The sequence below is a fragment of the Leguminivora glycinivorella genome, chromosome 22 (assembly GCF_023078275.1).
Source record: "Leguminivora glycinivorella isolate SPB_JAAS2020 chromosome 22, LegGlyc_1.1, whole genome shotgun sequence".
Lineage (NCBI taxonomy): Eukaryota > Metazoa > Arthropoda > Insecta > Lepidoptera > Tortricidae > Leguminivora > Leguminivora glycinivorella.
The window spans coordinates 7,074,054-7,100,040 of NC_062992.1; the positions used below are offsets into that span (position 1 = coordinate 7,074,054).

Consider the following 25,987-nt stretch of genomic DNA (forward strand, 5'->3'; position numbering starts at 1 on the left):
GACTAAGTTTTTATATTTATTTATTTAAATTTTATTGCACACAAAAAAAGTACAATTGACGAACAACACGTAAAAGTACAATTGACGTAAAATTGGCGGGCGTGTGGTCTAGTGGTAAAGACGTTAGCCGCATAAGCTGAAGGCCCGGGTTCGATTCCCGGCTCGGCCACCAGTGGGCCTTGCCGTTTTTTCTTTCGTGTATGATATCTATTTCAATTTATAATATATATATATATATATATATATATATATATAGTAGTGTGACTACTTAAAAAAAGAACAAATCAAAAAATATTCAATAAAATAATTTGATTTGTTCCCTAGTTGTACAATTGACGAACTTAATGCCTTTAGGCATTCCCTAACAGTCAACCATGGGGTGAGACAGAAATGCGTCAACAACTACTACTATACTTTCGTTTTACTCATCATCATTTGGAGTGTAGGTACAGTCACCGGCATAAATAAGTGATGATTTCTGTACCTTGTCGCTTTTAGTCATTTGACAATTTCGTATGACGTTTCAAACACGACGTTAAAGTGACAAGGTACAGAAATCATCACTTATTTATGCCGGTGACTGTACATCAGGACGACGTTATAAAATATTTGACCGTTTTTTTTAATGATTTTTGAACTATCGGGTATCGATAATGTTAGAACTCACGTCTGTCGTTCATGACCTTAAATTGTGTCAACAAATGAAGGGTTGTGACTTTACTACAGTATGACTAAAAATACTTAGAAATTAGAAAGTTGCAACGTTGCAGTGTCATCCTTTTCAAGTCGAGAAAACGGGATGCCACTACGATGTTGCCAATTTTTAATTTCTACTCTTTTCACTCAGACTGCTACCAATTTAGTACATAAAAGTTTTTTTTTAATCCATAAAACTTTATTTGAGTATTAGATATTTCTAGCAAATGCAAATATCTTTACAAATCTATTATAACACTAGCAGGCATTCGTAGAAACCACCCAAAATGTCAGAATGTTTGTTATCGTCAAATAAATTGGGCCCATTAACAATACAACGGCGCGGGAGTCGGGGCAACTTTGGTAAATGACAGGGATCAATCAAAATCTTCTACACAGTCGAGAAATGGGAGAGCAACGGGCCGATTTTTGAGGCTCACGCGTTCGAATTCAGAAAATTGTCACTGAAAAAATAATAAGCAAGTCACCGTTTTCAACCGGTATTTTAGTGACAAAATCCCGTATGCGAGATTAAAAAATCGCCCTCCAAATCAGGGAATTTATCGAAAATTGAAATTTTCGTATTTGCCGCTCTATCGCCTGATTGCTGTATTTCTAACAATGATTAGTTGCGGGGAATGTGTGAAGAATCAAACTGAGAATCATTGCATGCTCAGCGAGGAAAAATATTAAAATTATTTTTTAAAACTTCAACACATCTTTAGTTCAACTCAAATGTAAGGTACAGCGGGACAAATCTCGACTGAGGGGCAAATGTAACTGGTCCATTTTTTACATGTTTTACAATGTTTGCATTATTAAATAGAGTGTCCACCGGTTATATGTATATGGTAGTCGCGTTCAGTGGATACATGTAGAACTCAACATCATAGTGTAATGGACAAAATGGATCAGTTACAATTGTCCCCCAGTCGAGATTTGCCCCGCTGAACCCTATTGAACAATAGGGAACACATAAAGAAATGTCGATTTTCGTGACGCAAATTAAGTGTTCCCCATCCACTCTATGACCAATCGTTTAATAAGGCCGATTTGATAAAGCTATAAGTAGGTATCTAATCTAATGTAACAAATGCATAAAGGTCCACAGATAATCTAAACTTATCGAAAGCCCGTTGATCACGATCAAAACATAAATGCAAACCAAATGAAATCGCTACTATTATTTGACAATTAACGTATGTTTTAGTACCTATTTGACCGCCAACAAACTGTTATACAGTAGTAGTATATATTTGGGAAGTTTAAACCACTTTCATTTCGTTCGAGCGATTCTCGCTCAAACTCATTCCAGTGGTCTAAACTCCCAAATACATCCTAACCCTCAAATATCTGGGCAAGAATTGTATCATCATCGTTAGGAAGTTTAAACCACATCGATATCCTTTCGCGATAATAGTTGTGTTTAAAATCACTTCATACCGTTCGAGCGTTTCGCGGCCAAAGCAGGCATATTAATCGAGTTGACAATGTAAGTCATCATTATGGATTAACATTTCATTATAACAAGACGTTGCTAACTAACGAGTATTTACTATGAAGTTTGTTAAGCAACCTCAAACCCTTCGGTTTGACATACTAGCTTCAAACTGTTCAAAACAGAATTCTTATCATGGAAAACTTTTACCGAATTCAATCCGTTGCGTCATTTGTGGACCATCTAATTGTGGAAAGACCAATCTAATGATAGGTCTTCTTTTACATGAACAAGGAATTCGTTTTCAAAATGTGTATGTGTATTCAAAAACTCTTTATCAACCTTTATACAACTATCTAGAAAAAGTGTTGTCATTGGTTCCCTCAGTAAATTATTTCAAATATCGCGAAAATGATGAAGTCGTGAGTCCTCAGGATGCAGCTAATGACTCTGTATTCATATTTGATGACGTTGCATGTGAAAATCAAAATAATATAAGGGATTACTTTGCGATGGGACGACACAAAAACATTAATAGTTTTTACTTGAATCAAACCTACAGCAAAATACCTAAACAGTTAATAAGAGATAATGCAAATCTGATTATTTTGTTTAAACAAGACGAAATTAATTTACGACATATTTATGATGAACACGTTGGAACTGATATGCGATGGAACCAGTTTAGAGATATGTGTGCCACTGTATGGAACCAACCGCACAACTACTTAGTAATAAATAAGGATTGTGCGAAGAATTCAGGATGCTATAGATCGGGTTTTGATACATTTATTATTTTAGATGAATGTATTTAGAATGCCGCAATTACATTACACCGCCATTTCTTCATATAATTCCAACGAGGTTGCATCGTAATGAACGAAGAGAAGAATTTAAAAGAGAAGCTGCTTCAGTCAGCTGAGGCTGTAAAGAGAAAAGTTAAGTTAATTCGTAACATCAAAACGGCCAATGAAATGACATTAGAGTCAGTTTTAAAACCAATAACAGAACCTCTCAATGAGATGGTTAAAAGTAATAAAAAAAGTAACTTTAATAATGAAAATAATTACCTTAGCGACGAATTTAAGACTGATGATACAGACTGGAAAAACTCAATTAAGCGATTGAAATTCAGCCCTGAGGCCAGTGATAAGGAAAGTACTACTCACACCGTTGGTGTGAATTCTACGATCTCTAAAAGTAGAGACGTTTATGATGGAAGCAACGCCTCTTTAGATGACAGTATTAATAGCGAGGAATCAGCTGATGAGTTCTCTTTTAAGACTTCTGATTCGATAGATTCTCCCGGAGATGATAATAGTGATGGTAACATTTCGTATAATTTGGAGAATATCCCTTTTGGCGTACACAAAGAACGTGGTAAAATTATGCTCGGATCGCATGTGGTAGCGCTTGATAATAACAGTATAGTAATTAGCGGAAAAACTTACAATTTAACCCCGGGTTTGAAGGAATTATTATTTACAAAAGTGCCTGAACTTGAAGTTATAACTGAAGAAGATAAACTTAATTATAAGTTACTGCTATTAGAAACGAATGCACACAGGCGTGACTTTAATCCCAATAAACCTATAAAAAGCAACAAAGGTAGAAAATATTTACAAATCATAAGGCCTATGTTTAAATATACTAAAGAACGTTTAAAAAGTAATGGGAGTAATGTCCAGGGACAAGGGCTCCCAACTATGAAAAAGGTAACCAATAATATTTCATACGTTTATTGGGATGATCCAAATGAGTTAGTTGAAAGATTAAAGCTACTTATTGCATCCCGGGATGCTGGTAATACAGGGTTAGATAACGAAATAATATCTATAATTGAAGAATTGAAAGAATCAGATATATTGAAAGATATATAATGACCTAACGATACTTTAGATCCGCAGTCAATCTTAATCTTTTAATAAAGCATGATACATAGCAAAATGAACATTGATAAATTTGGACACCATGTACATAAACGCTTACGAGTATTCGAATTTTCGGAATTTGGCGAAAGGGCACTAATTCGCGCTGATAATGGCGATTTTGATTTACAATCGTCTCGACTGAAAGGTGTTAATACACCTGTGCTGTCTACTGATGGTGTAAACAAACAATATGTTGATCAACTCTTTAGTGGCACTTACAAAAAAAGTGAATTGGATTCTTTGCTTGAAACTATAAATTCACAAATTCATAGCTTGCAGCGCCAGTTGAACTTGAACTTTTATACAAAAAAGGAAACTGAGGGTATTTTGAGCAGACTCAGTAATGGAAAAGAACCAAATAGTAAATGAAATTCATAGGTCTGCTCGCAAAAATTTTGCGCGGCGTTCAGTTGTACTAAAAGGCATAGATGATTTGTGGCAAGCAGATTTACTGGATTTACAAAAATTTCATAATATTAATAAGGGTTATAAGTACGTTTTGGTTGTCATTGATACATTTTCAAAATACATATGGGGAATTCCGATGAAATCTAAGACCAAATTTGAGACCAAAGACGCTTTTAGGCAACTAATTGACACTGCAAAACGCAAACCTAAACATCTACAGACAGATTTGGGGAAAGAATTTTACAATACTGAATTTAAAAATTATTTGGAATCCTTGCAGATAAACCATTATTCAACCTATTCAGTTAAAAAAGCATCAATTGTAGAAAGGGTTATAAAAACTTTAAAAGGCAAACTGTATAAATATTTTAGTTTTGTTGGCAATTACAAATGGTTTGGAAAACCTTTACATGATATTGTGAATTCATATAATCATACATTTCATCGCACAATAAGGTGTAGACCGATAGATGTTGATTTCCATAAAGAGTCTGAAATAAAATCTATACTAAACAAACCTCGCTCATACCTACAAACAAGGGCCAACAAATTCAGTGTAGGGGATTGCGTACGTATAAGCAAGTACAAAGGCGCTTTTCATAAAGGTTATACGCCTAATTGGTCTACAGAATTATTTACAATAAAACAAGTTAAGAATACTATACCCGTTACATATTACTTAGAGGATCAACGAAAAAATTCAATATTAGGCACCTTTTATGAACAAGAGCTGCAAAAAACAAAGTATCCTAATGTTTATCTTATAGAGAAAATAATGAAAAGAAAAGGCAACAAGCTATACGTTAAGTGGTTGGGTCTTAGTACAAGCGAAAATAGTTGGATTGAGCGCAGTGCTGTTGTATAGAGGTAAATCTATTTATAATACTGATGCGAATGTTACTTTATCACTAGTTAACTGACTATGAAAGGAAGAGGACTTTTAAATAGTGCCATTAATAATCTTCCATTTGAACTACACATACCTGGGTACAATTATTGCGGCCCTGGAACTAAATTACAAGAACGCTTAAGACGGGGTGATAAAGGTATCAACGGGTTAGATTCAGCTTGTATGCAGCACGATATTGCTTACGACAAATATTCACGTATAGAGGATCGACATAAGGCTGATTTAGAACTTTATAAAATGGCTAAGCGACGTATGAATGCAAAAAACGCTGGGAAAGGAGAAAAACTGGCGTCATGGCTGGTTAGTAAAGTTATGAAATCAAAAATTAAGACAGGGGCAGGTGTTAAGTCATTTAAGCACTTAGTTACAAAAATACGTAGCGAATTAAAGAAAAAAAGAATGGAAATATCATAAGCAGTGCTTATACAGCTGCGAAGAAAATATTTCCTAACACAAGTCGTATGCGGATACCTCGTATAATACCTATTCCAAAAACTGGAGGCATATTACCGTTGATTCCTATATTCGCGGGATTATCGGCTCTGGGTTCTCTGGCAGGCGGCGCGGCAGGAATAGCTAAAGCTGTAGGAGACTATAAAGCGGCAAGAAATAAACTAGCGGAATCTGAACGTCACAACAAAATGATGGAATCCATAGCGTTGGGCAAAGGATTACATATAAAACCGTACAGAAATGGCAAAGGACTATGCTTAAAAACCTCAAAAAACTAAATGGTAGGTTACCCAGTCGAGCTCTCACAAATGTCGATATTATCAACAATTCAACGGGTATACCTTATTTTAGAGGAGTATTTATGAGAGACCGCTTACCCAAACTTCCTAAGCGTAGAGAATGCGCGATAATTAACTTAGACGAATCAAAAAACCAAGGAACTCACTGGGTAGCCTATGCAAAGGATAAAAAATATTGTGAATATTATAATAGCTTCGGCGATATTAAACCGCCATTAGAGTTGATAATATATTTGAAAAGATTTGATATTTCATATAATTATAGGCAGTTCCAACAATTTAATACTGTAAATTGTGGTCATTTATGCTTAAAATATTTAAAACAATTTTGGCAGAGGCGTTTAAATTGTTAACACTAATAAAAAAAATGTCATTTACACGATGTCTTTCACTTTATCCATAACGGGAACCTCCTCTAGTCTTACAACAAATTATTCGCCTGAACTTCAATTGGACGGTGAATACGAATGTGGTCTACTGTATTTATCTACGTTTAATTCAATACCTAACATAGATAGTCGAAATTGCAAATTTTACTACGGTGAGGGTGAAGTATTGGAGATACCAGAAGGCTCTTATGAACTCCAGGATTTAAACGATTATTTAAAAACACATGTTCAAGGCTGTTCTTTTAAACTTTTGTGTAATAATAATACTCTAAAAACATCTATTTTTTGCTCTAAGAGCATACATTTTGGTGGCGATAACTCCATAGGTAAACTACTAGGTTTCGGTAATGAAACTGTTCCTGCGAATATATTAATGGAATCTCCATTTCCAGTGTCCATTCTATCGACGACTATAGTTCGAATCGAATGTGATATCATTAGTGGATCATTTATCAACGGAAAACCGAGCCATATAGTTCATGAATTTGTACCTAATGTGCCTCCAGGGTATAGAATAATAGAGACGCCTAAAAACGTTATTTATTTTCCCGTCACTCAAAATACTTTAAGTTCTCTTAAAATAAGACTACTAGATACCAACAACCAATTGATAAATTTACGCGGAGAAGAGATTCAAATATATTTACACCTGAGAAAAAAATGATTGATTTCAATAAAACAGCAGTGAACCGTGATAAATCAGGCAGTACCCTTGGTGCTATCAAGAAAAGAAGACCGAAAAGCAGGCTCACTAGTGAAAATATTTTGTTTCTCAGATCAATCGGTTTACTAAAATGAGCATTCTGGACTTAGCAAACTCCTTTAGCTATGATAACTCAATCGAAAGTTATGAATACCACTCGTACAAACCTTACGTTACAAGTTTTAATTTGAACGATGAAATTCGCATACCCATCAATCAGCAAGATATGTACGTGTTGCCTTCAGCTAGCACATTATACATAGAAGGTACTATTACAGTGATGAACAGAGAAACAAAACAACCCGTGTCGAGCGTCCTGTTTACCAATAACCCTGTCCTCCATTTCTTTCAAGACATTCGATACGAACTGAATGGAATTGAAATAGACAAAATAAAAAATGCAGGAATCACAACAACAATGAAATCTCTTTTATCCATGAGTGAACATGAAGCGAGAATGGCAAAGTCGTGGGGGTGGGACATTAAAGGTACTAAAGTTACCCAAGGTTTATTTTCTGCTTCTATACCATTAAACAAAATTTTGGGCTTTGCTGAAGACTACAACAAAATTATTATTAATTGCAAACATGAACTTATACTTTTACGCTCTAACACTAACTTGAATAGCGTTAAATTGAACCCAAATGAATATATAGACAATGTTACTTTATCAAAAGTGGTATGGCGTATGCCTCATATTAAGGTTTCCGATCGGGAAAGACTGAATCTTCTTAAATATGTGGAAAAAGATCGTGCAATACAAATTGCGTTCAGAAACTGGGACCTCTTCGAATATCCACTGCTGCCAAAAACTTCCAAGCACTCTTGGGCTATTAAAACTTCATCTCAAATCGAAAAACCTCGGTATGTTATAGTTGGTTTGAAAACTGGTAGGAAAAATGCGTCCGACAAAGATATAACACATTTCGATCATTGTAACTTGAGAGAGGTTAAAGTTTTCTTGAATTCTATATATTATCCTTATGAAAATTTGAATGTTAGTTTTTCCGATGAGAAGTATGCTATATTATATGAGCAATATTCTAAATTCCAACAGTCCTACTATAATCGTAGTCAGGCACCCTTGTTAAATCCTTACGATTTCAAAGAAATAGCACCATTGTTTTTCGTGGATTGTTCAAGACAAAGTGACACTTTAAAATCGGGTGTTGTTGACATCAGAGTTGAAATAGAGTGCAGTGAGGATATACCCGATCAAACATCTGCGTATTGTCTTATTTTGAATGATAGCATTATAGAGTATAGACCTCTTAGCAATATAACAAGGAAAATATCATGAGCACTAAAAGCTTATTCGTGGATGTTCAAGGATTTAAATCATTAAATAACGATTTTATAATAAAGGAATTCGCACTTAGTACTAAAGAATACACGCAAGTCTTTTTAATAAAACCACCCTACACGTTTTCTCATTTATCTCAGCAAGAAAGAAAAAGAGTAATATGGTTAGAAAAAAACCACGGGATTTTATGGAGGGAAGGATTTGTCGATCACAGAGAATTTAAAAGAATGATTGTGAACCATTTAAATAACAAGAACATTTATGTAAAAGGAGCGGAAAAAATTAAGTGGGTTAAAGATTTGTGTGCTAATTGTGCTGTAATAGATTTAGGTGAACAAGATTGTCCTAATTTTCTACATTTGCATGAAAAATATTGTAATAAGTCTAGTGCATATAACTGCCTGCATCATGTAAAAAAATGTGCTTTAAAAAATGTTATATGTATTAAAAAGTGGTATTTTGATACTATTGTGTCTGCACAAGATTTATAACGATGTTTACTATTTTAGAAATAAGCACTGTATTATGTTTTAATGATAATAAATAAAAGTCTGTAATGAAAGACCCATTTTTTATTTTTTTATTTTACGCACACATACATTTTTAACCTTAACAATAAACTCAGAAATTTTCTTGTAACATTGATTTAGAGATTTGATTTATTAAACTGTATGCCGAATCCACAACATTGTCCACTGGTTCGCTGGCTATATATTGAGCACTAAAGATCATATTTTCTTCATCATCACTCTCTGCCTGGCTTTCCTGCCCGTTACGTAAGCCGATGATTTTTATTTGTATCAGACGGGGTCCCTCAGCAACGGATTTTCTACATTTCACAAAAGTAGTGGATGATTTTAATTTACGTTTTGGAGCACGCTGTTTAGTTTTTATTTTCTTTTTGTTGGGTGTTTCTATTGATGGTGCTGTAATGGTCACGTCATGCTTGTTGGCAAGTTCTGGATATGCGTCTTCAAATGTCTGGGTGTTCCACTCTTGAGCATGGGTAAAAGGATCCTCGGGGTCACAATGTTCGCACATGTTGAAACTGTAACACAATAAGTATTACCTTTAATAAAGCCTTACTATTAAGCATTAAATCTACCTCTTGTAATTTTAAGTTTTTCTTTTGTAAAATAAAGTTTAAATAAATAAATAATAATAATGTATTTAAATTATCACATAATATTTACTAAAAGTATATAATAAAAATAAAATAATTACTTACTTGAACTTATTACTTGAACGACCACTTCTTATTGTATCAAATTCATAAATGCGAACATGCGAACATTATAACAATATAGAGAATGTCAGTATTGCAGTTTTCCAATAATGTTGTTGACCTGCTTTTGCCAGCGTAGGCATGCACGCGCCAAGAAATTAGACTCTATTCAGCTATGCAATATATACAGGTTAGGTAGATAAGCTTCTTGTTACTTGTCGGCGTTAATTGATTTATCAAACAGCTCAAAAGAAGAGAGTCACATGTGATGAGCAAAATTAACACCTTTGTATACTTACTCATTATCATTAGTAAGAAATTGATGTATTTAATTATAATTTATAACACTGAGTGAAAGTTACTCACAGAGCGCACTTGCAACTATTATTTACTATAAGATAGGTATAGCTCTGTACTTCCTTAAAGAAAAATGAATCTACAGCACTCAGGCTTTTGAGTAGGAAACTTATAACAAAAATAATTGTCATCCTTTTAAGAATGTATTCATCTTTTTACATTATTTTCATTGGGAAACATTGTTAAAGCTACTTAAAAATAACATAATTATTTGTACAATAGGTACTATATTGAATACATTCTTAAACGGTTGATCAGTATTTTGGTTACACCCTGTAAAAATGGAAAGTATGGGAGTGTATAAGAAGAAATAAACTGAACACATATTTTTTATACGTTTATTAGATAAGTATACAAAATAAAAGCATAAAATACAGACGTGCGTTATTATATATATATATATTTATTTTCCAATGCAGTGAGTTAGCAGAGTATAAGTGGATATCCCTCATCCTGCTAAAATAAAGTGTAATTTTTTTCATGATTAACTGTGTTAACTAAGTTTAATAACAGTTTGAAACACTTTCACGGTAAATACAATTGAAATAGTACATTGAAATTCGCTACAACATATAATATTCAGCACTTACTTTTAGTCACAACTTTTCCATTATTTGTTTCGGATCTACAAAAAAGAACTATTACCCCATGCCATAGTTGAAACTTTGTCTGATAAAATAATTCGTTTATCATCTTTATTACATAAAGCAACTTTGTTGACCGTTTGAGTGAAGATGTCATGTTTGATAGTTTTAAACAAAATATTCTTTTTTCGAATGATTTTATCGTTTAAAAGTACGTCTTTGTAATTTTCCAGTGTCAAATCTTTGATGGCACCAGCCTTAGTACCTTTTGCTTTTTTTACAAAGCCCTTTTTCGGGTGTGTACTAGTTATACAATACAGCTTAGACCGCAATCCTACAAACTCTGTTATAAGTGATCCTTCTAGCTCATCTTTGAATAGTCCCGGAATCTTTTTATTACGCAAAGGAATCTGGAAATCATTTAAAGGACTGTAATTACTCGTATCAAAGAAATCTAAGAAATGTGTCCTTAAGTCTTGGTAAAAGTCTCTAGTTTTAATTTCATAAATGAAACTGTCAGTATCAGAATAACAGAGGCGAACGCGATCACTATAGTGGGGTTTTATTACCGAGTAGTGAAATTTGTACATATGGTTTTTGGATAGTTCTAATACCGAGAATCCTATGTAAATGGGTTTATCCAATACAACTCTTTCTGGCTTCATTTGAATGGCTACCAAGTTGTCAGTGAGCACTGTGGCGCTATGAAAATTGGGTCTTGCTATTAAAGTACCGCCACAAGTAACCTTTTTAGTGCTGTTTCGTTCGTCATACCACTGGTTGACCAGTTTTACGTCAACGCGTCGTTCACAATCCTCAAGAGTTTTTCCGAATATCGAATTGTTCATTAGTTTAAATAGGTCCTGTTGAAATTGGGTTTTCGCATTTTTCCGCAACTCTGTATTTAAGTCTATGTATTTCTTTAAAAAAGAATTTTGTTTAAAAGTGAGTACACGATGTATTTTCTTAATAACCAAACCGTTTTTGAGGCATGTTTTTAGATGCTCGTAATGAATTACGTACTCATATTTATCGAACAAATTTGGAATTAATTTTGTATTTTTTCCTCCCGGAGGAACAAACTTTTCTGCGCAAAAAGGATAGTCGTTGTGATCATGATGTAAATATTGCGGATATAGCAAGTCAACCTCAAGTATATACCCAAATTCCGCGTCGTCTGAAACCGATGTAATATCTAGGTGTGAAATTTCAAAGTCATCCAAAAAACGAAAATCTGACACAGGCAGCGGTTGTGACATTGCATACCCGTACAAATTATTACAATCTATGTATATGAGAAACGAATCAGGTGATTTGTTATCGTAGGTTTTCATATACTGATTATTTGCAATGGAATGTCTAGTTGAACACATACAAATCCCTCCTCGAATCCCTTTTTGAATAAAGCGAATGATTTCTAGGTCTGATATTAGCTCTAATTTAATACCAGTCATTAGTAACATTGCATCGAATGAAAGACTAGGGAGGTTAAATAGAACGCAGGATCTAGTCGATAACTAACCATACAATTTCGCCGAAAATTTTCAAAGATGTCTGATAAAAGTAAAACGTCGGTCTGAAGGTAAAGATCCGTATATTGACCAAGATTTTTTATATTAAATGTATTCCATACAGTTTGCGCATGCACATAATCCTCATCACTTATGTTCTCCGAAGTTAACGAGTTATAAAATAAATCCTGCGAAGGTAATTCAGTCTCGGCAAACGTGTCCCAACATGTTATATAGTCATAAGGATAAACACCTTTTCTAGTCAATAGGTCAAATTTGATTTCATCAGGAAAAAACAATCGTAAGTGAGAAAAGTCTGCCTTAGCAAGTCCCTTCGCTAATTTTTCTAAACTTGTATCTAGGAATTTAAACGAATCTACAAATCGTATCCGCACATACTGATCGTCAGGCATCTTTAAAAACTTACTGAAGGATATATAGTTTTCCTTGTTCTTCGCAATTATTTGCACCTTTGAACCTACATCCTCGCATAACTCCTTTATAAACAAGTGCGCATCATATCCTGCTAAGTTATGAAAGAAAACAGGAATAAATTTGGGAACACTATAACGTAAGTTACAGTATTGATGAGCGGCCCCACGATAAACACCAGTTAAGTGGCAGTGATCTCTTACTTTGTCGCCAAATAAAGCAGTCAGGCAAATGTGGCATGTCTGAGCATTTTTGTGGGCTAAAGCATTTGTTTCTGTGAAAATCATAGGCACTTCTTCACGCAATATTTTATAAATATCTTCAACATGTCTGTATAAATATTTTAAAAATTTAGAAACACAGTCGGGTCCTCTGTATTGAATAAATCTATTTAAGCGTTGATCATAAGAGCAGACTATGTTATAGGCAAAAGCTGCGGGTATATGCATTTGTTTATTTACAGTGAAACTTCCCTGAGGTTCCTTTTCAGGCTCACAAGATTGAAATGGCCTAAGAATTGTTTCAAAGTCACAATAAACTACAAAAGGAACATTATAGTGACGTTCATAATGTTTAAATTGTAGATATGTACCTCTTTCCGGGAGTACAGTGGCGATTCCACTACAGGAGTGACTTTCAAACTTGTCTAGGGAAGGAAAAAATAAGAGGCAATCTTCACAAAAGTAAAGTTTACCATGATGTTTAGTTATTTGGGAACGAACCAATCGAGACAAATTATTTATTAAAACGTAGTGCGATTTATTTCCTTTCTCTATTAGAAGTAAATTAATTTTCTTACTCCTTTTATATTGAGATCTATAAATAGGTCCTGCCACTGTACGATTATCCATTAAAGAATACACATTAATACTTAAACCCACATTTTTATGCTCAAACATACCAATATCAGAGAAAGTTATGGGAAAACTGAGACCATCAATATTCAACACGTCTTTAAAGTAGGGGTATGAGGCCGTACGCTCTTTGTGATTTTTTGAGGGATAAAGCGCAGCAACAATACTCCACAGAAAACAATATTCATCTTTATTCTGTATGTTAATACAAGCTTTCTTGTTTTTAATAGACTTAGGTAAATCTATGTAAGAAGATCCTTTCAGAGGCTGGTATTTGTTAACATTAACCTCTAAATATAAATTAGATAAGAAAGTCCATCCACTATCGCGCTGCTCAAAATTTTCAATGTTATTTTTTATGTCGTTTATAACTTTTTGGTATAACTCAGAAAATGTATAGTTTTGATGTACTGTGAAGTTTTTTGTCGTAAACGACTTTGTTTCCTGCCGGTTGTTCTTAAATAAAAGAAAGTTTCCAAAATACTCGAAATTGATTTTTAAACACACGTGCTTTATCAAACACTGTTTTATAATATTTTCTAGTTTCGACGTTAAATTATCTAAAAACTGTTCAGGTATAGCAAATTCTAGCTCTTCAGATCCGAAAACTCTATAAGATGATATACGACCCTGAAAGGCAGACGAAATCTCAATTACGCCATCAGTTACTGCCACTAAAGAATTATTTTTGTGTTTAGTACTTCTCAAATGACCAACCCATTTATTTTTCAGAACTTGGATTGAACAGGCAGAGCAAAAAGGCATTTTAGTTCCACCTAACTAAATTCGCGTATAAAACAGTAAAATAAGTATTTATCTAACTAAAGTAAGTACCTATATGTATATGTGTGGTATCCGAATACAGTTCAAAATATACACTTAAAAATTATTTTTGACAATGCTGAATTTTTAACCTTTTTTGTTGTGAAAAAATGTAACTTCAGCATCGTCAAAAAGAGTTCTTAAATGCTTTGTGAGTTTTTGTAGATATTCCCACTGAGGAGTATCGTTATTTATTTGCGCTTTAACTGCCAGAAGGGCCTTTTTCCACTTATGCTCCGCTAACTCACTGCGTATATCGGCGGTGTTGTATACTCGCAGCTCCAAGAAAAACTCCCCCTCAAGATCAGCAGCACGCCGAGTCAATCCATCAGCCACGCGTTGAGTTATAGACGAGCGTAGCTGGTCTGGTGTAGGGCAATTTTTCGCAAATGCCTCGTCATCAGGAAATAGCTCGAAGACGTCGAAGGGGTTGCTGGCAGTCTTTTTCTTAGACGCTCCACTAGTAGTCCTGTAAATAATACAATAAAATATAAGTAATGCAAAACAAGGCAACAAAAAATATTTTTCAGATTACAACATAGGTGGGTGTCACAATTATAATAATCGAATAGATGCATATTTTAAATGTGTAACATACCTAGGAGATTTCGCCTGGCGAGGCTTCTTCACCTTCTTGGTCCCCGCGTCAATTTCTTCCCACTCTCGTTCTGAATCGGACCTGAAAATATTTTAACAATTTGTAAATTTAAATTCATAATGTAAGTAGGTAAAATAAAACGTAATAATCAAAAACAATTTACGTATGCAACGCATACAATATGTAAGTAGGTACGTGCAGGTGTCATATCTTTTTACCTATTAGCAGCATCGGACTTTCTTTTCTGCACCGGTTTTTTCGCTTTCGCACCTCCAGTCTTGTTATTTAGGGGTACAATAGTTTCAAACTCGGAGTCCGACCTAAAAGTAAATTAAAAAAATCATTTTAAACCTTACACATGAGCAACTAGTATTATAATTTATAAAAAGACAAAATACAACACTTACTTACATGTTATATGTAGAAATGACGGTGGTTCGAACTTATTATTTATAAGACGTATGAGTACGTAATGTGCACTGTAAAGAGCAAAGTAGCAAAGGAATAAACAATTAGAATGATGGTTTATTAATAGCAATTTATTGATGATTTTACTAAACGAATCAGGGGTGTCACAGTCCTCATTTTACTAGTACTCGTAATAAATGCATGTAAGCCATTTGTATGACTAACTTAATATACTACGGTGTTTAAAATGCAAAATCGAGGCACACTTATTAAGTGATTAAGTGATAGTGGTATCTTAGGTGTAGGCAAGATAACATGTTGCTAAAGTAATTTATACTACTAAATTATTTTTGTAATTATTCTCAATTTGGTTTAAAAGCCAATATTCAAACATATTATTTTAGTGTACTTAGAATAAGTTAAACACCTAACAAGAAAACATTGGTTTTAAAACGTATGTTTTGCGCTGATGAAACATCCAAAACAGTGAATAAAGAGATTAAGGTGTTTATCCCGGTTATGATAATGTTACTTTATCATATCACCAATAATCATAAATCACCAAATACGTGCCGGCGGCAACCCTATATTTATGCCAATACTATGCTAACGCAAGTATCCTATAACAATTTACATCCGTTTCGAAATTACGAAATGTTAGAATAGATGTTGTTTTTAACAATTAGTGCAATCAATGCAGAATACCTAATTAGAATAACATATGGATATGACGTTGCATTTTCGCAACACGAACCTTGATGATCGGCTAAGTAGCAGTACTTAACAGTACCTATAAAATGGATGGTCCTGGGTTCGAATCTCAAAAATGGCCAACATTTCTGTGAAGTGCTTATTATTATTTTTTCTCTTCGTCTTTAAATGAATGAATGAAAATGTTTATATCAGATAAAAATATCCATATTTTTAAATAAGACTTTAGACTATTGCTATTAAAAGTAATAATTGAGCAAATATATAATGACGTTACAATATATTTATGTGCATCTATTAAGTATTTATCCTCCTAATACAAACAGTCTAAAACTCTTGTTCCAATAAACATACAGAGTTCGAAGTCATTATGAAATAATTGTTTTGCTCAAATAGGCTCCTTTTGTTGAGTGCTTAACTAAATGAACCCATGAGATTTGTTTAGTTGGAACCATTGAAGGGAAGCTCCTTACTATGGAAACGATAGTGAACGACATCTATGGAAATTAGCGCAACCTAGCATAATAATATATTGGATAACACGATGCCTTAGAAGCATCTAATTAACGAAGTAGCTAGTTAGTACCATCCCTCACTAATAGAGGCCGCACTTGCAGTAAAACATCAATGATAATAAATATGATCTGATTACATTCCCCCTTGACATAGCAAAATAAGACTATAGTGTATTTTCTGCCGTTTCAGACTTTTACTGTTTAATTACAAAGTCCACAATTGTTAATCAAAAGGTGGTATTTACTTCGTTTATTATAAACGATAGGTCTACATCGCACTATCAAAGTTTTTGATGTTACTTCGTATAAATAAACGCCTTATAGACGACGTTGATGAGTCTCGACGACCGGGGACTCCAACGTTCACACTTTTCGGAATTGGCCAACCGACTTGTGTGCAATGTTGAATCAGATACTTAGGGAAACTCTGTATATACGCGGTCGATATATATGGATTTCCATGCCTGAAGAGGATTGTACTTAAATGATGCACGTAAAATGCGGCCTTACGCCGGGGTTGAGCACCTTGGAGGTCCATTCATGTTCTGTGACGCTGACGAGTTGATCAGACATGTTGTGTGAAAACGCCATAGTCAACCGAGCATTCGCTTGGAAGAGACTCGCACTCTGGGACTGGCCACCTCAGAGAGTGAGTTGCGTTAAGCTTTTGCATCTTTTTTCAAGAAACATACATTTTATAACGTGTTCTTATAACTGATATTCACTGAAGATTCAAATAAAGTGCTCTCAAAACACTTGTTTCAAGAGACGACAAGTAATTTGAATAGTATGTAACATAGAAAAAATCTTAGCCCGATGTTTGAGAGCCCGGATATATGAGTTTGTAAGCACTGGAACGATTTCGATCGCGAAACGCTCGAACGGTATGAAGTGATTTTAAACTTCCCAACGGTATGGCTAACATGATCAAGCAAACGCGATTATTATAGCAAAACGATATCGATGTGGTTTAAACTTCCTAACGATGATGATACAATTCTTGCCCAGATATTTGAGGGTTAGGATGTATTTGGGAGTTTAGACCACTGGAATGAGTTTGAGCGAGAATCGCTCGAACGAAATGAAAGTGGTTTAAACTTCCCAAATATATACTACTTACAGTTTGGCGATAATTTGTAACTTTAGACTTTAAGGTTTTTCTTTTTTCAATAAATTTAAAAAAAAAAATTAATCTTATCGTTTGTCTACTGCTTACAAATCAGACACCGTTTTTGGTGTCTCTATAGACTGATGCCTAACAGACATAACCATAAATTTAAATAGATATCATACACGAAAGAAAAAACGACAAGGCCCACTGGTGGCCGAGCCGGGAATCGAACCCGGGTCTTCAGCTTACGCGGCTAACGTCTTCACCACTAGACCACCCGCCCGCCACCGCCGCGTCTAGTGGTGAAGACGTTAGCCGCGTAAGCTGAAGACCCGGGTTCGATTCCCGGCTCGGCCACCAGTGGGCCTTGTCGTTTTTTCTTTCGTGTATGATATCTATTTAAATTTATAATTTATATATAGTAGTGTGACTACTTGAAAAAAGAACAAATCAGAAAATATTCAATAAAATAATTTGATTTGTTCCCTAGTTGTAGACATAACCATGTTAATATGAAATATTTAAAATATTCTCAGTTGTAACTTGTACAACAAGTCCCAGTTCCCATATCCCTTTAATCTGTTAAATTACTAAGCCAATAAATCATTAATTATTTGATAAGACTCTCGCCGATAACCGAACATTAATGACGTCGTACGCGACAGGAAGCCAACCCGTCATTTGTCAGTCTGACAATTGACATCAGTCAACGTACCTGATTTTTTGTCAGACGCGTACGCAAAAACTGCGTGGAGTCGGGGGTTGACTGTGTTTTGGCACTTAAGAATAGGGTCCTTGATGTTACTTAAACTCACTGTAGTTTGCAAAATACATATCGTCACTACTTTTAAAAAATCTCGTATCTCACGCTGTTCCTGAAAGTTAAAACGCAGTAAGTCTATAATATGCATTCCATACATACTTACTACAATTTTCTTTTCATTGACAGATGAAGATACAAGTTTTCTTTTAAAGTAGTGACGATATGTATATCCTGCATCTTAACATACCTAAGTAGCATATATATAGTATAGTATTTAAAATAAATGGGCCTTCATTGCACTTTTTACAGTACTTACAGTAGGTACATAAAATAAACGGTAAAGTAATAGGACTTACCATTTTTGCATCTAAAACTATATGAGCTGAATGATAAACGAAAAAAGAATAAAAGTGTAATTATATTGGCGTTTATTGACAAATCTAATACAAATTCGATACTTTTTGCAAAATAATTCATAATTTTATCTAACAAAGTGGTCGATAACGAATGCCGATTCTATTAATAAACCAAAATCTTCCAACACTTACAACTGAACCTTTGACATAGCCATTGACACCATCAATTTATCGACAAATCACCGTTAAACCCATTTTTCCGCTAAACACCTGTAAGCCTCGTACAATATTAATGTAAGTAGCGAGTAACATAACACTCTTACGAATATTACACCACATCAAGATTACTGAGAATATTAGAGAGAAAATAAAATGGCCGCTGTCACAGCGAAGCTAAATAATCACGATGGTGTTCTATCAAATAACTCTGAATCGCAGCAATGAACGCATCATAAATAACCTTTTTTGTTTACTAAAGAAATCTCAACTTTAAATGTGAAGTTACTAGGTTCAAAGCCGAGTGGAGGTCGAAGTGTTAGTTGTATAGAGAAATTATCGAAAATCATGGGCAATCTTTTAGGTTATTTATCAAGGCGACATTGCTGGCTACTGACAAAACAAACAATTTACATTTGGAGACGATGCGTTTGGTATGTTATCGATTTGAGGAGATATTTTTATCCGATGCTGAGTATTATTTTAAGTACGTAGTGTGATTAGTGCTGTAGTGTATAATTTGTTAACGTATCCGGTCAATAGATATTATTCATTCAGTAGGTTCTAGAATGTTTTTAGACTTCGTATTATGGTTTATGTACAACACATCTATCTTTTTCTGGTTGAAACAAACAGTATTCATACTTGGTACCTAATAGCAAAATACATCTTTAAATAGAAACAGATTTCATTTTGATCCTCATCCTACAGGTATGTCTGGTTGATTACCTTACTAATTCAAAATCCTTTATTTCCAGGTAAAAAATGGCGCTCGCTGACTCCGCAAGACCGGCGGCCGTTCGTGGAAGAAGCCGAGAGACTCCGGGTGATCCACATGACGGAGCACCCCAACTACAAGTACCGGCCGCGGCGGCGGAAGCAGAACAAGACGCGGCCCAACCAGCCCCCGCCACCCGCCAGCGCGCCCCCCACCTCCGCCGCCCTAGGCTCCCCCTACGCCACCACTACTGATTCCCCCGACGCGCGCTTTTCCCACAACCCTGGCGCCGGCTTCTCGCCCTACAGGACCTCCCCGCTCGCCGCCGACTACCAGACCAACCAGTTCAACGGACACGTCCAAACCCCAGAATCGTCCCCCGCAAGGTCACCAGAACCCCAAGGTCGGAGGAGCGCCCCGGCTGAAGCCCCGCTCCCGACCCCTGACGCGTCCCCAGTCGAAAACGAAAAGGAAAACTTCCAGTACGAGGAGCGGCGAAGAGCCATCAACGCTTCCTCCATGTCGGACTCCTACTCCCCTTACAAGACATACAGGACGCCTGGCTCCTTCTCCCCGGCCCCCGTCGCCGCCATGGGCATGGCCAACGGTATGTACGTCATGTGCACGCAGAGGACTCTAGCGGAACAACCGCCGCTCGTCACTGGCACCTTCTTCCCACCAGTTGCCACCTCTCAAGATCAACAGGCGCTCGGCACATCCACGCCTAGAGTATCTTCCGCCCCGAGCGGCCCGATGAATGCCGAATACAGCATCCAATACCATCCTTACGAGTACGAGCAGATGTACAAACAGGAGGATTCCTACGTCGCGCAATCGCACTATCCTGAGCAGCCTAAGACGGAATACGATACCGGAAGCAGTTACTTCTCAGAGGAGCCGCCGGCGAATCAGGAGTCTGAGCAATTTATGAGCCAGCGGCCTGAGATAAGGACTGGGTCGCCGGAGTCTGATGTGGATGCGAGGGAGTTTGATAAATACTTGGACTATGCTCCTGAGCAGATGGAGCAGCACCAATATAGATACGAGCAGCAGCAGCAGCAGTACAGAGTGCCGCCGTACTGTGCGGAGCAGGCGCCTGGGCCGGAGTACTGTTCCGAGAGGATGTACCCGTCTCCGTACGCGTCGGTGATCTCGGGGCCGCCGGCCGCGGGCCCGTACCCTGCGCCGGCCGCCGCGTTAGCCGAAGCCCGCACCGAGGACGAGTTTAGCGTGATCCTGGCCGGTGTCCGGCAGACCTGCTACAGCAACTGATCCTCCGCACCTTCCTATTAGTAGCCCAAAGAGTTCCCACAGTTTTGTGATCGAATCAATGTTTAAATTCCTAGTAAGAATTAAATTCTGAATTATGACTCTTGCGTTAGTTTGTAATTGTAAATGCCTGAAACGTTATAAAGTTTTCGTATGTGTTAAGTAGGATGTAGATTTTGTATTATATTGCCGGTTGTAGGCGACCAATGTGAAGTATACTGGTTATTTATGATTAAATTAGGTTTTTTTTATGTTGGACGCAGCATGTTGACCAGTGATTTAGAATTTATTTGTGCAAATATTTGAAATAGAATCTAACTATAATTTTGTTTTGTTAGAACCGAAAAGAAATTCTTGCATTCCTTGCAACGCTCCCGCAAAATTCTTTGCAGAGAATCGGCAACTTAGTGATTCGGAACAAAATGTTGACTCATTAGGATTGTAGTCTGATGCCCAGGGCGCGTCCCATAATAGCTGATAGTTTTGAGGACTGCCCTTAGAAGATAATCTAAAGTTGAAATTAAGTATGGGACACATTTTTAGGTGACATAAGATGCAAGTTGGTGTGCAATATTTCAGAGCTCCTTTGAAAACACAAGGAACTGGTTTCTATATATCGTAGGTATCATGTAGAACTGAACTTCAGAATGCGATTATTTGAGGTTTTTCTTTTATTTTGTTATTTTTATTCAAATTTAGGTCAGTTCTACTCAGAAACACGAGCACTTTCTATCTCAATAGGAGAAAAAACATCCCAGAACTTCCGTATATTTTAGTTACTTTCCTGTTTTGTTACCCCATACAAGTTACAATCTGTATGGGCAATGGTAACACAATAGGAAGCAAACGTATGGAACACTATTTTACCTATTAGGATTGGAAAAACTAGTGATTCTGAATAGAAAAACATATTTTGTATCATAAATATCACTTTTAAAAACAAAAATGACGCTCATTTTGATATCTCTCTTAGCAAAATTATGTAAAACTATTCCCTATACTTATGTTTCACCCTTGAAAGAAGACGGCCATAATTATGTGAACTTTAAAGATTTACGCCCTTATTCATAAACGTTCACTAAAGTTATCAAGCCGATAAAGTTCGGTTGTCCCTTTCCGACGTATTGGTGTGATAGAGAGGGACAAACGAACTTTATCGGCTTGATAACTTTACTGAACGTTTATAAATAAGGCGGTTAGATGCGAAATCGTTTTTTGTCGTATCTTAACGTTCAAATTATGCCTTTTTTCCAATGATTTCACTATAGTGATGTTTGTGTTATATTGGTGCTATAAAAATGTCCATAATAAAATTTAAATGGTATTTGCACGAGACAGCAAGTCCTTTGTAAAAGATTATTTATTTTAGCTGTCACTTGTATATTTTTTAGGTAAAATGAGTTTAGAAATTAATGTAACTCTTAATAGAGTTCTGCTGAAATTCTAATTTAAGTTGAGAAAGTATTTTTTACTTATTTTAAGACTTCATTTGGTGATAACTTGTTTGTATTTAAATTTCTGCGAATATTTACTTCTAAGTTTAAATAAAATAGTAGGTATTGCATAAATTAACTTTTTAAATTTCAATCTCTCAATATGCAAAATACGAAAGTAAGTACCTACTTAAAATTTTCTTCCTTTTTTAACATATTTAAATATATTATTTACAGTGATAGGTCTCACAAAATCCTAAGGTGACCCGTTATAAATATGTATTATGTATTTAAATACTTTAAACTACAAATTCATTTTATATTAATTTGTTAATATATGTTAATAAGTCAGTAAATATTTTGACCAAGATTGCGTGCTTTAAAATGAGTAAAAAATACTTGACTAGAATAATCAAATCAGTTCTTCCAATAATGCTACAAACTACACATTTTTTACAAATTTCGTTTTAGGATTCGTTGAAAAAAAACACATACACAAAAACAAGGTGTAACAAAAACTGTTCTCATTCGGAAAAAAAATTTTCTTCTTTAGAAGAAACGTTTCGAAAATTAGGTGGGAGCCTCCTAAAAAAAGTGTATTTTTACAATTTTCATTTTTCTTCTGAACACGGTACCTATTACTTTTTTGTTACATCTTGTATATACATATACAATACATATCGTCACTACTTTTAAAAAATCTCGTATCTCACGCTGTTCCTCAAAGTTAAAACGCAGTAAGTCTATATGCATTCCATACATACTACAATTTTCTTTTCATTGACAGACGAAGATACAAGTTTTTTAAAAGTAGTGACGATATAAAGTATATTCTGTTATAAATAATTCTTTTTTTTTTATTATACCGTTTTGGAATGTACCCTAAGTGCGTTTTCCCATTATCCGATCCGATATCGGATGTCAGACCTATATCCCATACATTTAAGCCGCCATCTTTGATTTTTTTTTTGAAATCCTTCCGACAGCCAATATCGGATCGGATAATGTGAAAACCTGAAAACGCACTAATGTGCACAGAAAAAAACTTCTTTCTTTTTCCTTTAAAGTGTGTTTTGTAGCATTGGCTTGTAGATACTAGTTCATAAGTCGTATTTTTATATCAATTATTTCTAGCTTAACTAGTTTGAATATCTGTATAAATTGTAAGAACTAAAATATCTCATATTGTACTAAAATGTTAGAACTTGTTAGTTAATATTGTAATTTTAACAAAAAGACACTCGCACTGCGAAATTAAGTTTTTCCTATTTTTAAGAAAATTTATAAGGAGCAATAAAATTTATATTCTACAATATTTCTTTTTATTACGCCGCTTTTGTTTTTTACCCTGAACTTGACCTAGATATGGTATAGATTTTATTCTAATAGATCTTACTGATTCATGCATGTGCAATGAAGCGAAAAAAGTCATATCATTACCTTAACAAGTTTTTAATTTTGAATCGAGCTCTTTTGAATCTTCGATTTTATTTATTTTTATAGATAAAATTGGGTATCTTATGAAAAAGTGGCACAAACCTCATCTACATTATATTTTTTAAGAAAATATTATTGGATTCATAACAATTTTTTTTGACTGACGTCACAAGATAAATAACTACCAGTCCACCAGATCTGTTCACTCAATCCAATTATTATTATTATTTATTATTTATTTATTCATATAACAATACAAGATTGTGTTGAATATTTACACCTTAACTTACTATTTAATATAAATTGCATATTATATACAAATTACATATTATTAATTTAACGAATATTTCCGACATTCAATAAAAATAAATAAAATAAATATTGGGGACACCTTACACAGTCTACACAGATATCAACTTGGCCCCAAACTAAGCAAAGCTTGTACTATGGGTGCTAAGCGACGATATACATGTTTAAATAGATAAATACATATTTATATACATAGAAAACATCCATGACTCAGGAACAAATATCTGTGCTCATCACACAAATAAATGCCCATACCGGTATTCGAACCCAGGACCGCGACTTAGCAGGCAGGGTCACTACCGACTGAGCCAGACCGGTTTTCAAATTTGTCAAAATTAGTAACTGGGTATTTGCGTTCAAAAAAGCAAAATATATTAAAATAATGTCTTTACAAGTAGGTTAGGTACAAAAAGGTCACTGAACTGTTGATTTCTGAGGTTAACAGATAAAGAACACTAAATTTTAAATGTTGACGTACTCGAGAAACACCAACTTTAAATAAATACATTATTAAAATTAATGTACCTAATATTTTAAATATTACTTTTAGTTAACTTTTGTAGTTATTTTGTAAAATGCTTATAAAGATCTTTAGCTCTTGAAGTAATATTATTAAAAAGAACTCGAATGCTAATACCTAATACTTACATCTTGGATGAAATGGATTATACATGAACGTAGTAAATATGTACACTTGTCACAATTATTAGTAGGTAGATCTTTATTAAGAAAGAATTTCCGTATACCAGATTAATTTAGAACGTTGTTCGATGTTTACATGCAAATCTTGAAGCTGATTCTGGTGCTGAGTTAAAAGGCAGAAAAAAATGATACCACAAAAATGGTGAGTAAGTATATCATAGGTCAGTATTAAGGAATTAAGTATACTTATATTACATACTCTGACCACAACATTGACAGCTAAAAAAGGCGGCTATTTCAAATGTTTGATGCGGACAGTTGAACTTTCATAGAAATAAATATTTGGGTGAGTATGAGTAGCTAAACGTAAATAAATATTAGCAAGAACGATTTAATACTGGACTGACAAAGCCCATACAAAAAAGCGTACCCCTGAAATGTGTGGGCCTTTTAGGCTTAAAACTAGATGGCGCTGTTCGCAGCCTGGAAGTGGCCAAAATCATATTTTCCCCAAATATTTTTACGCGTTTTTATGTTTTATAAGAACAAGTGACATTTTTTTTTAACTCGTGATATCACGTCAATACGCATTTTGTAAAAAATAAATAAGTTTGTAGGCATCATCAGTGTAGTTATAATAGTATTTAATAGGTGGCGCTAAAAAAACGAGGTCCGATTCTTAGTATGAAGTATGTAAATCCTATATAAATAATCCTTGGTATTAATAAAAAAAATGGAAATCCCTTCTGGTTTAACATTGTCATCTCATGAACATTAAAAAGTGAGATTTTATCATCAATATAAATAACCAAATCGCACATTACCTCATTACAAATAAAATAAAGCAAAATTTATTCCGCTAAACAGCTTAATTCATACAATTATGCAATAAATTGCGAGTCCATACCTCACACGTACGGGCGAGTATTGACGCCCCTCGCGGCGGGCCGATTGAGAAATAATTATAGTCTCAGTTCATTTATTTAGTTTAAGGCTTTTAATAATGTGCGATGGTCACATACTTAGATGTAGATGAGGTCTGGAAAGGTGTAAATATGTAGTAGGAAATGGAATACAACTAATTGCTTCTCCATTAGGTTATTTTTTGCCGAATAAAAAATAAAAGCTTGAAATTTTGCATCGTATAACCACAAAATTAAAATTTTGAAAAAATCCCCGACAGCGA

At 34.8% G+C, this 25,987-nt stretch overlaps 2 protein-coding genes and 1 non-coding gene across 4 annotated transcripts in view; 2 read left to right on the forward strand and 1 right to left on the reverse strand.

Annotated features, from left to right (window-relative positions):
* Window positions 1–21,899, forward strand: part of LOC125237686 (transcription factor Sox-17-alpha) — a 179,407-nt gene extending 157,508 nt beyond the window's left edge. The window contains exon 4 of the mRNA XM_048144833.1: window positions 19,752–21,899. Coding sequence (XP_048000790.1) covers window positions 19,752–20,983 — 1,232 coding nt within the window. The 3' untranslated portion in view covers window positions 20,984–21,899. The remainder of the gene's footprint in view (window positions 1–19,751) is intronic.
* Trnam-cau lies at window positions 98–169 on the forward strand. Its single transcript has one exon. It is a non-coding gene; the product is annotated as a tRNA-Met (tRNA).
* Window positions 8,952–15,574, reverse strand: LOC125237687. 2 transcript variants are annotated; one of them, XM_048144836.1, is made up of 5 exons: window positions 15,325–15,574; window positions 15,132–15,233; window positions 14,914–14,994; window positions 14,564–14,784; window positions 8,952–9,578 (listed from the first exon to the last, which is right to left on the reverse strand). In XM_048144836.1, coding segments are annotated over exons 1-5 (519 nt in total). In that variant the 5' UTR covers window positions 15,327–15,574; the 3' UTR covers window positions 8,952–9,465. The 2 variants fall into 2 exon arrangements, with proteins under 2 accessions (XP_048000793.1, XP_048000792.1); XM_048144835.1 differs by lacking the exon at window positions 8,952–9,578 and having other exon boundaries at window positions 13,438–14,784.
* Window positions 21,900–25,987: the final 4,088 nt, after the last annotated feature.

Excerpts from the sequence above, each read along its gene's own strand:
- LOC125237687 (XM_048144835.1), bottom strand. Across the intron at positions 14,995-15,131 it reads AAGTCCGATGCTGCTAATAG|GTCCGATTCAGAACGAGAGT; the intron begins GTAAAAAGATAT and ends AAATATTTTCAG. Across the intron at positions 14,785-14,913 it reads CGCCAGGCGAAATCTCCTAG|GACTACTAGTGGAGCGTCTA; the intron begins GTATGTTACACA and ends TATTATTTACAG.